This window comes from Mauremys mutica, chromosome 13, assembly GCF_020497125.1.
Source record: "Mauremys mutica isolate MM-2020 ecotype Southern chromosome 13, ASM2049712v1, whole genome shotgun sequence".
Classification (NCBI taxonomy): Eukaryota; Metazoa; Chordata; order Testudines; family Geoemydidae; genus Mauremys; species Mauremys mutica.
Window position 1 is genome coordinate 46,740,712 of NC_059084.1, and position 17,152 is coordinate 46,757,863.

Consider the following 17,152-nt stretch of genomic DNA (forward strand, 5'->3'; position numbering starts at 1 on the left):
TGGTCCCCCCAGCCCTGCCGGTGCCCCTCACTCCCGACCCGCAGCCCCTGCTAGCCCAGCCCCACCCCAGCCCTGCCGGTGCCCCTCACTCCCGACCCGCAGCCCCTGCTAGCCCAGCCCTGCCCCCCACAGCCCTGCTGGTGCCCCTCACTCCTGACCCGCAGCCCCTGCCGGTGCCCCTCACTCCCGACCCGCAGCCCCTGCCAGCCCAGCCCCCCCCCCCCCCCAGTGGTTCCCATTCCTGAGCCCGGCTTGGGGTGCTGTGGGATTGTGAGGGCTGGAAATTACTCTGCTCTGAAGGGAGCATCAGGAAAAAAAATTTGCATCGTGTGACCAATGGAAAGTTGCCGGCTATAAAGCCGGGACTCGCCGCATGGGCAGGTCACAGGTGCCAGAGCAGAGCAGGGATGGCGGAGCCGCTGCTGGTAAGCACCAGACACCTGGGTTCCATCCCCAGCTCTGGGAGGGGAGTGGGGTCTGGGGGTCGGAGCGGGGATGGCGGAGCCGCTGCTGGTAAGCACCGGACACCTGGGTTCCATCCCCAGCTCTGGGAGGGGAGTGGGGTCTGGGGGTCGGAGCGGGGATGGCGGAGCCGCTGCTGGTAAGCACCGGACACCTGGGTTCCATCCCCAGCTCTGGGAGGGGAGTGGGGTCTGGGGGTCGGAGCGGGGATGGCGGAGCCGCTGCTGGTAAGCACCGGACACCTGGGTTCCATCCCCAGCTCTGGGAGGGGAGTGGGGTCTGGGGGTCGGAGCGGGGATGGCGGAGCCGCTGCTGGTAAGCACCGGACACCTGGGTTCCATCCCCAGCTCTGGGAGGGGAGTGGGGTCTGGGGGTCGGAGCGGGGATGGCGGAGCCGCTGCTGGTAAGCACCGGACACCTGGGTTCCATCCCCAGCTCTGGGAGGGGAGTGGGGTCTGGGGGTCGGAGCGGGGATGGCGGAGCCGCTGCTGGTAAGCACCGGACACCTGGGTTCCATCCCCAGCTCTGGGAGGGGAGTGGGGTCTAGGGGTCGGAGCGGGGAGCGGCTCTGGGCCAGGACACCTGGTTTCTACCTAGGCCTTGTCCTCCAGCCAGGCCCTCCGGCACCACGGCCCCCAAGGGCCCTCCCCGGGTTGGGGGGCTGGGCCCCGCCCCGGACAAGCCCGGCTCGGGGTGTGCGGGTGACAACGGCTCAGCAAGTGGCAGGGAGTTCCGCTGGCTCGCGCCGTCCATCCCTCCCTCCCTCTATCCCTCCGTCCCTGCATACCCCTTCCCTTCCTCCCTCCGTCCATCCCTCCATCCATCCCTTCCTCGCTCTGTCCATCCCTCCATCCCCGCATACCCCTTCCCTTCCTCCCTCCGTCCCTTCGTCCATCCCTCCATCCCTCCCTTCCTCGCTCTGTCCATCCCTCTATCCCCGCGTACCCCTTCCCTTCCTCCCTCCGTCCCTCTGTCCCTCCGTCCATCCCTTCCTCCCTCTGTCCCTCCGTCCGTCCCTCCCTGTCTCTGACGCGCTCTCTCACCCCCGCAGGTGGTGCTGTTGTTGGGGCTCTGGGTGGGGTCCCTGGGGGGGGCCCCCCGATGTCTGGCCGACACCGAGTGCTGTGAGCCGAGGGAGCTGCAGAGGACGGGGGCATGGCTGAGTGAGGGGCACCCCCCTGGGCACCGGAGCTGCCACGTCAGCTCCCAGCCGGCCGCCAAGGAGGAGCCCCAGTGCCAGGGGCAGTCCCATGGGCCCCCCAACACCCGCTCCATCGCGCCCTGGAGATACCGGTAAGAGTGACCCCGATACCCAGCCCCGTACCCCAATACCGGGCCCTGGCCCCCCACCCAGAGCCCTGGTACCCAGTCCCGTACCCCAGTACCGGGCCCTGGCCCCCCACCCCTCACCCTGATACCCAGCCCCCTGTACCCCAATACAGGGCCTGACCCCCACCCCTCACCCCAATACCCAGCCCCCCATACCCCAATACCGGGCCTGACCCCCACCCCTCACCCCTGTCCCTGCCAGCAGGTATATGGGATCTTGGGGAGCAATTACCACACGGGTGGGGTGCCAAATAAACTTTATTAATAAAATGCAAAAACAGGGAAAATTCAATAGTGAGGGGTGTGGGGTTTGTTAAGGTAGACAATTGGGGGGTTCTTTTTGGTGAACAGTAAGGGGGTTTCAATAGTGGGGTACAACACAGCAGGATACAACACAGTGGGTAATCGGTGAACACTGAGGTATCAATGTAACAGGTAGCGAGCGATTTCTATGTAGAAAGGTGTGTCACAGCAGCATATAACCAACTAACAGTTATGGATAAAATGTGTTAAATAACAAACCATTTTAGGTAAGATGTGTCCCGGTGGGGTAAATGTAGAATGTGAGGGGTATCAGAGAGGAAAAGTAACCAGTGGGGTTTTGTGCTGGACTTCAGCAATACAATCGAGGTTTGGCAGTAGGAGCACAGAGCCACCGGCACACAGAGCCACCGGCTGCAAGTTTGAAGCAGCCGAGAGAGTGTAACAACGTAGAAGGACACAGAGAAGCTGGGGGGGTGCAGGGGGAAGACAGACTTAATCACAATTATACAGAACCCAGCAAAATCTTATCTATGATCTAGCTTAACCAAGACTACACACATTAAAACACAATGCGACAATTCTCTGAGCCTAACTGACAGAGTATAATGCTAAGCTTAACGGAATGGGTGCACCTTGTGCTAAGGGTCGTTCCAGAGGGCTGAGAAAGGACCCCAGAACCCCTGGCTGATCAGGCCAGGCAGCAATGCAGGAACCTTTCTGACGTCTGTTCAGAAAATGTCTGTTTTTAAAGGCAAACCCTGGCAGCTTCCCGCCAGTAGCTCTGCTTGGCCCCCCCGCGTACAGGGAGGAGGCAGGCAGGGAAACCCTGCAGGTAGCCACAGAGGCATGTCTGGGCTAGTCCTGAGCCCAGAGCTCTGACTCATGCCCAGGATCCTAAAACCACAATAGCTCTGGACAGTGGCCACCCTGCACCAAGCCCAGGTTTAACGAGGTGATAACAGGGCAGGGGTCCCACTTAGCACAAGGGCCCCCCCCCCCTTTGAGAAGGGCAGCGGCCTGGTAAACAACTCAACAGCCAGGGAGGGGCGGCCACAGAGGAGAACAAGACCAAACTGGAGTAAGGGGGCAGCTGTAAGAACAAAATGGAGCTGAAACAGACAACCCCGATACCCAGCCCCCCGTACCACAATACAGGGCCCTGACCCCCACCCCTCACCCCGATACCCAGCCCCCCGTACCCCAATACCGGGCCTGACCCCTCATCCCCCACCCAGATACCCAGCCCCCCGTACCCCAATACCGGGCCCTGACCCCTCATCCCCCACCCCGATACCCAGCCCCCCGTACCCCAATACCGGGCCCTGACCCCCAACCCAGAGCCCCGATACCCAGCCCCCCGTACCCCAATACCGGGCCCTGACCCCCAACCCAGAGCCCCGATACCCAGCCCCCCGTACCCCAATACCGGGCCTGACCCCCACCCCTCACCCCGATACCCAACCCCCCGTACCCCAATACCAGGCCCTGACCCCCAACCCAGAGCCCCGATACCCAGCCCCCCATACCCCAATACAGGGCCTGACCCTGGGCCCCACCTGACATGAACCCACTGACCCTGTTTCTGACCCCGCCCCCCCCAGCTGCTTCCTGTCTTGGCCCTAGGATCCCTCTGCTGGTCCCGGTCTCTTCAACCCCCCCCTCCCCCCCGTCCTTATTGGCCCTGGTCCCCCCCCGGGCTCGTTCTCTCTCTCTCTCTCTCAGCCCCGGCCCAGCTCGCTCGCTCACGGCGCGTCTCTCTCTCTCTCTCGGTCCCGGTCCCGCTCGCTCGCTCACGGCGCGTCTCTCTCTCTCTCTCGGTCCCGGTCCCGCTCGCTCGCTCACGGCGCGTCTCTCTCTCTCTCTCGGTCCCGGTCCCGCTCGCTCGCTCACGGCGCGTCCCTCTCTCTCTCTCGGCCCCGGTCCCGCTCGCTCGCTCACGGCGCGTCTCTCTCTCTCTCTCCCGCGGTCCCGCGCGCTCGCTCACGGCGCGTCTCTCTCTCTCTCTCGGTCCCGGTCCCGCTCGCTCGCTCACGGCGCGCCTCTCTCTCTCTCTCTCGGTCCCGGTCCCGCTCGCTCGCTCACGGCGCATCTCTCTCTCTCTCTCGGTCCCGGTCCCGCTCGCTCGCTCACGGCGCGTCTCTCTCTCTCTCTCGGTCCCGGTCCCGCTCGTTCGCTCACGGCGCGTCTCTCTCTCTCTCTCTGTCCCGGTCCCGCTCGCTCGCTCACGGCGCGTCTCTCTCTCTCTCTCGGCCCTGGTCCCGCTCGCTCGCTCACGGCGCGTCTCTCTCTCTCTCTCGGTCCCGGTCCCGCTCGCTCGCTCACGGCGCGTCTCTCTCTCTCTCTCGGTCCCGGTCCCGCTCGCTCGCTCACGGCGCGTCTCTCTCTCGGTCCCGGTCCCGCTTGCTCGCTCACGGCGCGTCTCTCTCTCTCTCTGTCCCGGTCCCGCTCGCTCGCTCACGGCGCGTCTCTCTCTCTCTCTCGGCCCCGGCCCCGCTCGCTCGCTCACGGCGCGTCTCTCTCTCTCTCTGTCCCGGTCCCGCTCGCTCGCTCACGGCGCGTCTCTCTCTCTCTCTCGGCCCCGGTCCCGCTCGCTCGCTCACGGCGCGTCTCTCTCTCTCTCTCGGTCCCGGTCCCGCTCGCTCGCTCAGGGCGCGTCTCTCTCTCTCGGTCCCGGTCCCGCTCGCTCGCTCACGGCGCGTCTCTCTCTCTCTCTCTCGGTCCCGGTCCCGCTCGCTCGCTCACGGCGCGTCTCTCTCTCTCGGTCCCGGTCCCGCTCGCTCGCTCACGGCGCGTCTCTCTCTCTCTCTCGGCCCCGGTCCCGCTCGCTCGCTCACGGCGCGTCTCTCTCTCTCTCTCAGCCCCGGTCCCGCTCGCTCGCTCACGGCGCGTCTCTCTCTCTCTCTCGGTCCCGGTCCCGCTCGCTCGCTCAAGGCGCGTCTCTCTCTCTCTCTCGGTCCCGGTCCCGCTCGCTCGCTCACGGCGCGTCTCTCTCTCTCTCTCGGTCCCGGTCCCGCTCGCTCGCTCACGGCGCGTCTCTCTCTCTCTCTCGGTCCCGGTCCCGCTCGCTCGCTCACGGCGCGTCTCTCTCTCTCTCGGTCCCGGTCCCGCTCGCTCGCTCACGGCGCGTCTCTCTCTCGGTCCCGGTCCCGCTTGCTCGCTCACGGCGCGTCTCTCTCTCTCTCTCGGCCCCGGTCCCGCTCGCTCGCTCACGGCGCGTCTCTCTCTCTCTCTGTCCCGGTCCCGCTCGCTCGCTCACGGCGCATCTCTCTCTCTTTCTCGGCCCCGGCCCCGCTCGCTCGCTCACGGCGTCTCTCTCTCTCTCTCTGTCCCGGTCCCGCTCGCTCGCTCATGGCGCGTCTCTCTCTCTCTCTCGGTCCCGGTCCCGCTCGCTCGCTCACGGCGCGTCTCTCTCTCTCTCGGTCCCGGTCCCGCTCGCTCGCTCACGGCGCGTCTCTCTCTCTCTCTCGGTCCCGGTCCCGCTCGCTCGCTCACGGCGCGTCTCTCTCTCTCTCTCAGCCCCGGTCCCGCTCGCTCGCTCACGGCGCGTCTCTCTCTCTCTCTCGGTCCCGGTCCCGCTCGCTCGCTCACGGCGCGTCTCTCTCTCTCTCTCGGTCCCGGTCCCGCTCGCTCGCTCACGGCGCGTCTCTCTCTCTCTCTCGGCCCCGGTCCCGCTCGCTCGCTCACGGCGCGTCTCTCTCTCTCTCTCGGCCCCGGTCCCGCTCGCTCGCTCACGGCGCATCTCTCTCTCTCTCGGTCCCGGTCCCGCTCGCTCGCTCACGGCGCGTCTCTCTCTCGGCCCCGGTCCCGCTCGCTCGCTCACGGCGCGTCTCTCTCTCTCTCTGTCCCGGTCCCGCTCGCTCGCTCACGGCGCGTCTCTCTCTCTCTCTCGGCCCCGGTCCCGCTCGCTCGCTCACGGCGCGTCTCTCTCTCTCTCTCGGCCCCGGTCCCGCTCGCTCGCTCACGGCGCGTCTCTCTCTCTCTCGGTCCCGGTCCCGCTCGCTCGCTCACGGCGCGTCTCTCTCTCTCTCTCGGTCCCGGTCCCGCTCGCTCGCTCACGGCGCGTCTCTCTCTCGGTCCCGGTCCCGCTCGCTCGCTCACGGCGCGTCTCTCTCTCTCTCGGGCCCGGTCCCGCTCGCTCGCTCACGGCGCGTCTCTCTCTCGGTCCCGGTCCCGCTCGCTCGCTCACGGCGCGTCTCTCTCTCTCTCTCAGTCCCGGTCCCGCTCGCTCGCTCACGGCGCGTCTCTGTCTCTCGGTCCCGGTCCCGCTCGCTCGCTCACGGCGCGTCTCTCTCTCTCTCTCTCGGTCCCGGTCCCGCTCGCTCGCTCACGGTGCGTCTCTCTCTCTCGGTCCCGGTCCCGCTCGCTCGCTCACGGCGCGTCTCTCTCTCTCTCTCGGCCCCGGTCCCGCTCGCTCGCTCACGGCGCGTCTCTCTCTCTCTCTCGGCCCCGGTTCCGCTCGCTCGCTCACGGCGCGTCTCTCTCTCTCTCTCGGTCCCGGTCTTGCTCGCTCGCTCACGGCGCGTCTCTCTCTCTCTCTGTCCCGGTCCCGCTCGCTCGCTCACGGCGCGTCTCTCTCTCTCTCTCGGTCCCGGTCCCGCTCGCTCGCTCACGGCGCGTCTCTCTCTCTCTCTCGGTCCCGGTCCCGCTCGCTCGCTCACGGCGCGTCTCTCTCTCTCTCTGTCCCGGTCCCTCTCGCTCGCTCACGGCGCGTCTCTCTCTCTCTCTCGGCCCCGGTCCCGCTCGCTCGCTCACGGCGCGTCTCTCTCTCTCTCTCGGTCCCGGTCCCTCTCGCTCGCTCACGGCGCGTCTCTCTCTCTCTCTCGGTCCCGGTCCCGCTCGCTCGCTCACGGCGTGTCTCTCTCTCTCTCTCTCTCGGTCCCGGTCCCGCTCGCTCGCTCACGGCGCGTCTCTCTCTCTCTCTCTCGGTCCCGGTCCCGCTCGCTCGCTCACGGCGCGTCTCTCTCTCTCTCGGTCCCGGTCCCGCTCGCTCGCTCACGGCGCGCCTCTCTCTCCGCAGGGAGGACTGCGACCGGGCCCGCTTCCCGGCTCGCCTGCTGCAGGCCGAGTGCCTCTGCCCGCACTGCGTCTCGCTGGCGCCCCCGCACCACCGGGACCTCCGCGGCAACTCGGTGCAGGTCACCGCCAACACCACGGTCTATTACCGGCGCCCCTGTCCCGGCCGGCCCGGCGCCTACTTCCTGCAGCCCCGGCTCTACCCCGTGGCCGTGGCCTGCGTCTGCGTCGTGCCCCAGCTGTGACCCCCAGCGGGACCCCACTGGGGCACGGGGCTGGGGACATCCTAGGGGCTAGGGGGGCGCAGTGGACCCCACTGATGTGCGGGGAGCCCGGAGGGCCTGGGGGGCAGGTGGTGGAGAAGGCCCAGGGGGGCCCGTCGAGGAGGGGGCGACCCATGGGGATGAGCATCCTGCGGGCTGCGTTTGGGGGAGCCCGGGGCCCCGGCTCTCGGTTGAGGGGACCCAGAAGACGACTGCGTTTCGGGAGGAACCTAGGTCTGGTTTGGGAGGCCGCCTGGGTCTAATTTGGCGGCGCCCATGGGGCTGTTTGGGGGGGCAAATCGAACTCCCATTTTTGCTGTGTCTATGGGGTGACCCCAGAGCTCGGTTGGGGGGGTGAACAGCCCCCAGTTTAGAGGTGAACTTGGCGGGGCCGTTTTGGGGTGAATGTGAGCTGAGGTGGGGGGACCTGGCTGTAATTTAGGGGGCGCCTCCGGCTGAACATTTTTGGGGAGGCATTAGAATACCTGCCAATCCCTCCTTCCTTTTGGGGGTCCTCTCGCCCCCCCCAAACTGCTGTTACATTGATCCCCGTCTCATCTCTTGCTGGTGTTGAGAAGCTAAAGACTTTGGCTTTTACGGGCAATAAACGTTTCACAACGATTGTCATTGGTTTGACACTGGGGGGGGGGTGTTCTTGGGGTCCCCGAACACAGCGCCCCCTGCTGGCGCGGCTGGAGGAGCCGGGAGCCCCCCCCTGCTCCCCACGGTGCCCCCCTCTGGCAAAGGCCGGGGCTGGAGAATAACCCCAGTTCCGGGCCCCTAACAATCAGCCCCCTTGTTCCCCACGTACCAGCTGCTCCCAGCCCCACGGGACAAGCCGCCTTTGTCCAGGGCCGAAGGGCAGCTGGGCAGACGCGGGGGGAGGCTGTGGGGGGGCTGGGGACAGACGTGCCCCAGGGCTCAGACGTCACTTTCTGGGGCTTCTTCCGCCTTCCCCGTTCCCCCGCTCACTCGCCGGGCCCCTGGCCGCGCCGGCCGCCCCCCGCTGCTCCTCGGGCCTTGTTCCGCCTCTGCCTGCTCTCTGCCCCCCAGCGCGGGGCGGGCCGGGGGGGGCACCCCCGTCTTCATCCCGCCTCCTGCCCCCCTTCCGGCCCCGGGCGCAGGCCGCGCGGCTCCGGCATGGGGGAGCCGGGGGAGCCCCGGGACCGGGCGCTGGACTGGCACTTCCTGCGCTGCACCAAGGGGGCGCTGCTGGGCACCGAGCTGGTAAATGGACCCCGGGACGAAACCTCCCAACCCCCAGCCCCCCAACTGCCATCCCCCACCCCCGGCTGTGAGACCCCCCAGCCCCCCAACTGCCATCCCCCACCCCCGGCTGTGAGACCCCCCAGCCCCCCAACTGCCATCCCCCACCCCCAGCTGTGAGACCCCCAGCCCCCCAACTGCCATCCCCCACCCCCGGCTGTGAGACCCCCAGCCCCCCAACTGCCATCCCCACCCCCAGCTCTGAGACCCCCAGCCCCCCAACTGCCATCCCCCACCCCCCGCTGTGAGACCCCCAGCCCCCCAACTGCCATCCCCACCCCCAGCTCTGAGACCCCCAGCCCCCCAACTGCCATCCCCACCCCCGGCTGTGAGACCCCCCAGCCCCCCAACTGCCATCCCCCACCCCCGGCTGTGAGACCCCCCAGCCCCCCAACTGCCATCCCCCACCCCCGGCTGTGAGACCCCCCAGCCCCCCAACTGCCATCCCCCACCCCCGGCTGTGAGACCCCCCAGCCCCCCAACTGCCATCCCCCACCCCCGGCTGTGAGACCCCCCAGCCCCCCAACTGCCACCCCCCACCCCCGGCTGTGAGACCCCCCAGCCCCCCAACTGCCACCCCCCACCCCCGGCTGTGAGACCCCCCAGCCCCTCAACTTCCATCCCCCACCCCCGGCTCTGAGACCCCCCCAGCCCCCCAACTTCCATCCCCCACCCCCGGCTCTGACACCCCCCAACCCCCCAACTTCCATCCCCCACCCCCAGCTCTGAGCCCCCCCCAGACCTGCCAAAACCCCTCACCCCCAAGCCCTGAATGTAATGAGAGGTGGGGGACACTGAGGGGGGAGGTTCAGCTGGAGGCAGACTCGGGGGGCTGGGGGATGCTGGGGGTGTGAACAGGGGGACAGTGGACGTGGTGAGGGACGGGAGTGGGGGTGCCCGTGGGGGGTGGGGTTGGAAGCCCCAGGGGAGGGTGTGGGGTGGGAACCCTGGAGGGGTGGGGTGAGCCCTGTGCTGAGGGATGGTGGGGGTCGGGCGGGGGGTGCGTGGCCCCAGCCCCCCTCTTCACCCCCTACCCGCCCCCCCCAGGCCCTGTGTTTTCTGATCTTCCTGCTGCTGACGGTCTCGGCCTCGGCCTACATGGCGCCCGCCCTGCTGGAGGCGCTGCTGGCAGCCGGCGCCCTGGGCCTGCGTCTCACCCGCTGCCAGGAGAGGGCGCCCCGGATCCACTGGCCCTGCCTGGTGCGTGGGACCCCCCCAGAGCCCCCCCACCCCAGATCCACTGGCCCTGCCTGGTGCGTGGGACCCCCCCCACCGCCCCCCCACCCCCTGCCCCGGATCCACTGGCCCTGCCTGGTGCGTGGGACCCCCCCAGAGCCCCCCCACCCCCTGCCCCGGATCCACTGGCCCTGCCTGGTGCGTGGGACCCCCCCCACTGCCCCCCCACCCCCTGCCCCGGATCCACTGGCCCTGCCTGGTGCGTGGGACCCCCCCAGCGCCCCCCCACCCCAGATCCACTGGCCCTGCCTGGTGCGTGGGACCCCCCCCCACTGCCCCCCACAGCCCCCCCCGCCCCGGATCCACTGGCCCTGCCTGGTGCGTGGGACCCCCCCAGAGCCCCCCCACCCCCTGCCCCGGATCCACTGGCCCTGCCTGGTGCGTGGGACCCCCCCCACTGCCCCCCCACCCCTGCCCCGGATCCACTGGCCCTGCCTGGTGCGTGGGACCCCCCCAGAGCCCCCCCCCCCAGATCCACTGGCCCTGCCTGGTGCGTGGGACCCCCCCCACTGCCCCCCACAGCCCCCCGCGCCCCGGATCCACTGGCCCTGCCTGGTGCGTGGGACCCCCCCCACTGCCCCCCCACAGCCCCCCCGCCCCGGATCCACTGGCCCTGCCTGGTGCGTGGGACCCCCCCAGAGCCCCCCCACCCCCTGCCCCGGATCCACTGCCCCTGCCTGGTGCGTGGGACCCCCCCCCACTGCCCCCCCACAGCCCCCCTGCCCCGGATCCACTGGCCCTGCCTGGTGCGTGGGACCCCCCCCACTGCCTCCCCACCCCCCGCCCCGGATCCACTGGCCCTGCCTGGTGCGTGGGACCCCCCCAGAGCCCCGCCACCCCCTGCCCCAGATTCACTGGCCCTGCCTGGTGCGTGGGACCCCCCCACTGCCCCCCCACCCCCTGCCCCGGATCCACTGGCCCTGCCTGGTGCGTGGGACCCCCCCAGAGCCCCCCCACCCCCTGCCCCGGATCCACTGGCCCTGCCTGGTGCGTGGGACCCCCCCACTGCCCCCCCGCCCCGGATCCACTGGCCCTGCCTGGTGCGTGGGACCCCCCCACTGCCCCCCCACAGCCCCCCCGCCCCGGATCCACTGGCCCTGCCTGGTGCGTGGGACCCCCCCCCTGCCCCCCCACCCCCTGCCCCGGATCCACTGGCCCTGCCTGGTGCGTGGGACCCCCCCACTGCCCCCCCACAGCCCCCCCGCCCCGGATCCACTGGCCCTGCCTGGTGCGTGGGACCCCCCCCACTGCCCCCCCACAGCCCCCCTGCCCCGGATCCACTGGCCCTGCCTGGTGCGTGGGCCCCCCCCAGAGCCCCCCCACACCCTGCCCCGGATCCACTGGCCCTGCCTGGTGCGTGGGACCCCCCCCCACTGCCCCCCCACCCCCTCCCCGGATCCAGTGGCCCTGCCTGGTGCGTGGGACCCCCCCCACTGCCCCCCCACCCCCGCCCCGGATCCACTGGCCCTGCCTGGTGCGTGGGACCCCCCCCAGAGCCCCCCCACGCCCTGCCCCGGATCCACTGGCCCTGCCTGGTGCGTGGGACCCCCCCACAGCCCCCCCACCCCCTGCCCCGGATCCACTGCCCCTGCCTGGTGCGTGGGACCCCCCCACCGACCCCCACCCCCTGCCCCGGATCCACTGGCCCTGCCTGGTGCGTGGGACCCCCCCCGGAGCCCCCCCACGCCCCGCCCCGGATCCACTGGCCCTGCCTGGTGCGTGGGACCCCCCCCCGTGCCCCCCCACGCCCTGCCCCGGATCCACTGGCCCTGCCTGGTGCGTGGGACCCCCCCCACTGCCCCCCCACCCCCTGCCCCGGATCCACTGGCCCTGCCTGGTGCGTGGGACCCCCCCCCCACTGCCCCCCCACCCCCACCCCGGATCCACTGGCCCTGCCTGGTGCGTGGGACCCCCCCCACCGCCCCCCCACCCCCTGCCCCGAATCTACTGGCCCTGCCTGGTGCGTGGGACCCCCCCCCTGCCCCCCCACGCCCTGCCCCGGATCCACTGGCCCTGCCTGGTGCGTGGGACCCCCCCACTGCCCCCCCACCCCCGCCCCGGATCCACTGGCCCTGCCTGGTGCGTGGGACCCCCCCCCCACTGCCCCCCCACCCCCACCCCGGATCCACTGGCCCTGCCTGGTGCATGGGACCCCCCCCCACCGCCCCCCCCACCCCCTGCCCCGAATCTACTGGCCCTGCCTGGTGCGTGGGACCCCCCCACGGCCCCCCCCACGCCCTGCCCCGGATCCACTGGCCCTGCCTGGTGCGTGGGACCCCCCCCACGGCCCCCCCACCCCCTGCCCCGGATCCACTGGCCCTGCCTGGTGCGTGGGACCCCCCCCACTGCCCCCCCACAGCCCCCCCCGCCCCGGATCCACTGGCCCTGCCTGGTGCGTGGGACCCCCCCCACTGCCCCCCCACAGCCCCCCTGCCCCGGATCCACTGGCCCTGCCTGGTGCGTGGGACCCCCCCCACTGCCCCCCCACCCCCTGCCCCGGATCCACTGGCCCTGCCTGGTGCGTGGGACCCCCCCAGAGCCCCCCACAGCCCCCCTGCCCCGGATCCACTGGCCCTGCCTGGTGCGTGGGTGCCGTCCAGAGGGCCCCCTTCCCTGATCCACTGGCCCTGGGTGGTGCGTGCGACCCCCCCCAGAGTCCCCCCACCCCCTGCCCCGGATCCACTGGCCCTGCCTGGTGCGTGGGACCCCCCCAGAGCCCCCCCACCCCGGATCCACTGGCCCTGCCTGGTGCGTGGGACCCCCCCCAGAGCCCCCCCACCCCGGATCCACTGGCCCTGCCTGGTGCGTGGGACCCCCCCAGAGCCCCCCCCACCCCAGATGCACTGGCCCTGCCTGGTGGGTGGGTACCCCCCCCCTGCCCCCCCACCCCCTGCCCCGGATCCACTGGCCCTGCCTGGTGCGTGGGACCCCCCCCCCTGCCCCCCACAGCCCCCCCGCCCCGGATCCACTGGCCCTGCCTGGTGCGTGGGACCCCCCCACTGCTCCCCCACAGCCCCCCCGCCCCGGATCCACTGGCCCTGCCTGGTGCGTGGGACCCCCCCTGAGCCCCCCCACCCCCCGCCCCGGATCCACTGGCCCTGCCTGGTGCGTGGGACCCCCCCCACTGCCCCCCCACAGCCCCCCCACCACGGATCCACTGGCCCTGCCTGGTGGTGGGACCCCCCCCAGAGTCCCCCCACCCCCTGCCCCGGATCCACTGGCCCTGCCTGGTGCGTGGGACCCCCCCACTGCCCCCCCACAGCCCCCCGCTCCGGATCCACTGGCCCTGCCTGGTGCGTGGGACCCCCCCCGCCCCCCCACAGCCCCCCCCCACGGATCCACTGGCCCTGCCTGGTGCGTGGGACCCCCCCACTGCCCCCCCAGCCCCCGCCCACGGATCCACTGGCCCTGCTGGTGCGTGGGACCCCCCCCTGCCCCCCCACAGCCCCCCCGCTCCGGATCCACTGGCCCTGCCTGGTGCGTGGGACCCCCCCACCGCCCCCCCCCAGCCCCCCCACCACGGATCCACTGGCCCTGCCTGGTGCGTGGGACCCCCCCAGAGCCCCCCCCCCCCCCTGCCCCGGATCCACTGGCCCTGCCTGGTGCGTGGGACCCCCCCCCTGCCCCCCCGCCCCGGATCCACTGGCCCTGCCTGGTGCGTGGGACCCCCCCCGCGCCCCCCCACCCCCTGCCCCGGATCCACTGGCCCTGCCTGGTGCGTGGGACCCCCCCCACTGCCCCCCCCACGCACTGCCCCGGATCCACTGGCCCTGCCTGGTGCGTGGGACCCCCCCCCACTGCCCCCCCACCTCCTGCCCCAGATCCACTGGCCCTGCCTGGTGCGTGGGACCCCCCCCCAGCCCCCCCGCCCCGGATCCACTGGCCCTGCTTGGTGCGTGGGACCCCCCCCCCTGCCCCCCCACCCCCGCCCCAGATCCACTGGCCCTGCCTGGTGCGTGGGACCCCCCCCCCGCCCCCCCCACCCCCTGCCCTGGATCCACTGGCCCTGCCTGGTGCGTGGGACCCCCCCCACTGCCCCCCCCACGCACTGCCCCGGATCCACTGGCCCTGCCTGGTGCGTGGGACCCCCCCCCACTGCCCCCCCACCTCCTGCCCCAGATCCACTGGCCCTGCCTGGTGCGTGGGACCCCCCCACAGCCCCCCCGCCCCGGATCCACTGGCCCTGCTTGGTGCGTGGGACCCCCCCCACTGCCCCCCCACCCCCGCCCCAGATCCACTGGCCCTGCCTGGTGCGTGGGACCCCCCCCACTGCCCCCCCACCCCCTGCCCTGGATCCACTGGCCCTGCCTGGTGCGTGGGACCCCCCCCACTGCCCCCCCACCCCCTGCCCCGGATCCACTGGCCCTGCCTGGGGGGTGCCGGCAGGTTCCCTTCACGGGGGACCCTCCAGTCTGACCCCCCCAACTGTCCCCCCAGGATTTCCTGCGCTCTGCCAGCGCCGCCCTGGTTTTCCTGGTGGTGTCGCCGGCCGCCATCGCCGCCAGCCAGGAGGGGCCGACCGTCAGTGCCTTCGTGAGTGCCCCCTGCCCCTCCCCCCACCCACAGCCCCTCCCCCGCCCCTCCCCCCACCGACAGCCCCTCCCCCGCCCCTCGCCCCACCGACAGCCCCTCCCCCTGCCCCTCCCCCCACCGACAGCCCCTCCCCCGCCCCTCCCCCCACCGACAGCCCCTCCCCCTACCGACAGCCCCTCCCCCACAACCCCCCAGTGCCGCCAGCCGGGAGGGGCCAGCTGTCAGCGCCTTCGTTCCCGCCCTGCCCCCCATTGCCCCTCCCCCACTGATAGAACCCCCCCAACCTCCACGCCCAATGACCCCCTTTCTATCCCCAGCCCCTCCACCCCCCTGCTCGCCCCTCCCCACAGGGCCCCAAACACAGCTCCCCATGGCTCCTTCACCCCCCTGCCGTCTTCCCCAGCCCCCTGGCTCACCTCCCGCCTCTCTCCCCCCAGACCTTCGGCCTCATCCTCATCGCCATATTTGCCTACGACGCCTTCAGCACCTACTGGGCTGAGATCAGGCCAGAGCCAGCCCAGGGTGAGTGTGGCCCGGACGCCTGGGTTCCCCAGCCGGGGGCAGTGACGGTGGGTAGGGGACAGGCCCAGCAGCGGCCCGGACGCCTGGGTTCCCCAGCCGGGGGCAGTGACGGTGGGTGGGGGACAGGCCCAGCAGCGGCCCGGACGCCTGGGTTCCCCAGCCGGGGGCAGTGACGGTGGGTGGGGGACAGGCCCAGCAGCGGCCCGGACGCCTGGGTTCCCCAGCCGGGGGCAGTGACGGTGGGTGGGGGACAGGCCCAGCAGCGGCCCGGACGCCTGGGTTCCCCAGCCGGGGGCAGTGACGGTGGGTGGGGGACAGGCCCAGCAGCGGCCCGGACGCCTGGGTTCCCCAGCCGGGGGCAGTGACGGTGGGTTGGGGACAGGCCCAGCAGCGGCCCGGACGCCTGGGTTCCCCAGCCGGGGGCAGTGACGGTGGGTGGGGGACAGGCCCAGCAGCGGCCCGGATGCCTGGGTTCCCCAGCCCAATGGCCCAGTGAGACGCTAAACTTTAACTTTCTTTTCTAGATGGCAACGGGAACCTGGCGTAAGAGGAAAATCACCCCCCGCTGGGGACAGAAATAATCCCCCTGATCTCCCCCCTCAACAATGTTGGTGCCCCTCACTCCTAACCCGCAGCCCCTGCCCCCCCCAGCTCTGCCGGTGCCCCTCACTCCCGACCCGCAGCCCCTGCCAGCCCAGCCCTGGCCCTGGACCCCCTGCAACACCCCCAGTCCTTGGGGCCAGGGGTGGCTCCAGGCACCAGCACGCCAAGCACGCAGCCTGCGGAGGGTCCGCTGGTCCCGCGGCTTCGACAGGCCTCCCGCAGGCGCCGCCGAACCCGCCGGATCGGGGCCTCCCGCAGGCGCCGCCGAACCCGCCGGATCGGGGCCTCCCGCAGGCACCGCCGAACCCGCCGGATCGGGGCCTCCCGCAGGCGCCGCCGAACCCGCCGGATCGGGGCCTCCCGCAGGCGCCGCTGAACCCGCCGGATCGGGGCCTCCCGCAGGCACCGCCGAACCCGCCGGATCGGGGCCTCCCGCAGGCGCCGCCGAACCCGCCGGATCGGGGCCTCCCGCACCGCCCGCCTCCCTGCCGTGCCTGGGCAAAGGGGCGCAGGGTGTTGTGCTCAAAGTGCCAGACAGGATCTTTTCAGGGGGATTGAGGCAAAACACCACATTTATTAGTAATACAGGGATCAATGAATCCTCTACGACATGCATATGAGAAATATCACACACACACACACACACACACACACACACACACACACACACACACACACACACCCCGTCTTGCTGTTCTTACCAACGAGCTGCTCCCCTGAACTGCACCGGGCAGGTGCGTTCGCTGGGGGAGGGCTGGAGCCGATCCGGATCGATGCTCCGCTGGTGACGAGAGACCCGGGGTCCTCCTGCCAGACCCCTCCCATTTCTAGCAGCAAATCTAGACCAGAGCCAAAATCTAGGGCCGTGTCCGTGGGGCCGTGTCCGTGGGGTCGTGTCCGTGTCCGTAGGTCCGTGTCTGTGGGTCCGTGTCCGTGGGTCCGTGTCCGTGGGGCCGTGTCCGTGGGTCCGTGTCCGTGGGTCCGTGTCCGTGGGGCCGTGTGCTGCGTTTCTCGGGGGGTGTCCCGGTGCTGCTCCCAGAGGGTGGTTTCTAAAGCAGGTGCTGGCTTCTAACCCCTGAGGCCGTCACTGTGTCTGCGGGTCTTTGCTGGGCCCACGGGCCAAGTTGTGTTGTCCTTGGCTCCGGCTCCCATTCCCGCGGCGCTGCTGTCGCTGTCTGGAGCTGGGGGTCTTCCACGCCTCCCTCAGTCACACCTCACTCAGTCACACCTCACTCAGTCAATGGGGCAATTGATTACAGAGCGGGGGGGGGGATCTTATTCTACTTCTAGCCCAAAGGCCCATGTTCCTGTGACGTTAACTGTACTGTCCTTAGGGGCTGTAACATCTGATACAATCGAGAGGCCCAAGGCCAAGTCACATGAAATACAGAATAACATCCTGCAAGATGCAATGTCATAAAGATACTTAATACAAACTAACACAATGCAACGGCATAAAGCTTTCTAGAGCTCGTTAATACAGAGATTTCCCTCCAAGGGGGCTCTGGCTTTGCTTGTATTCAATTGTGCAAAGGGGGAAATTACAGGTGCTTTGGTGTGTGGGTCCCTGCGCCCCCCTGAGCTGTGTTGTGTTGTGTTGTGTGGAGGGGGCCTGTGTCAGGCCGGGCTAGAGCGCTAGAGACCCGGGGGGGGGGGAAGGG

The 17,152-nt window shown here is 70.5% G+C and overlaps 2 protein-coding genes across 2 annotated transcripts; both read left to right on the forward strand.

Annotated features, from left to right (window-relative positions):
* The first annotated feature begins 235 nt into the window (after positions 1 to 235).
* On the forward strand, positions 236 to 7,726 carry IL25 (interleukin 25). Its single transcript, XM_044984548.1, has 3 exons — positions 236 to 425; positions 1,514 to 1,755; positions 7,073 to 7,726. The coding sequence occupies exons 1-3, from the start codon at positions 408 to 410 to the stop codon at positions 7,311 to 7,313; spliced, it is 501 nt and encodes a 166-aa protein (XP_044840483.1). The 5' UTR covers positions 236 to 407; the 3' UTR covers positions 7,314 to 7,726.
* Positions 7,727 to 8,429: 703 nt separating this feature from the next.
* Positions 8,430 to 16,710, forward strand: CMTM5 (CKLF like MARVEL transmembrane domain containing 5). Its single transcript, XM_044985615.1, has 4 exons — positions 8,430 to 8,558; positions 9,645 to 9,797; positions 14,804 to 14,888; positions 15,413 to 16,710. The coding sequence occupies exons 1-4, from the start codon at positions 8,472 to 8,474 to the stop codon at positions 15,433 to 15,435; spliced, it is 348 nt and encodes a 115-aa protein (XP_044841550.1). The 5' UTR covers positions 8,430 to 8,471; the 3' UTR covers positions 15,436 to 16,710.
* The last annotated feature ends 442 nt before the right edge of the window (positions 16,711 to 17,152 follow it).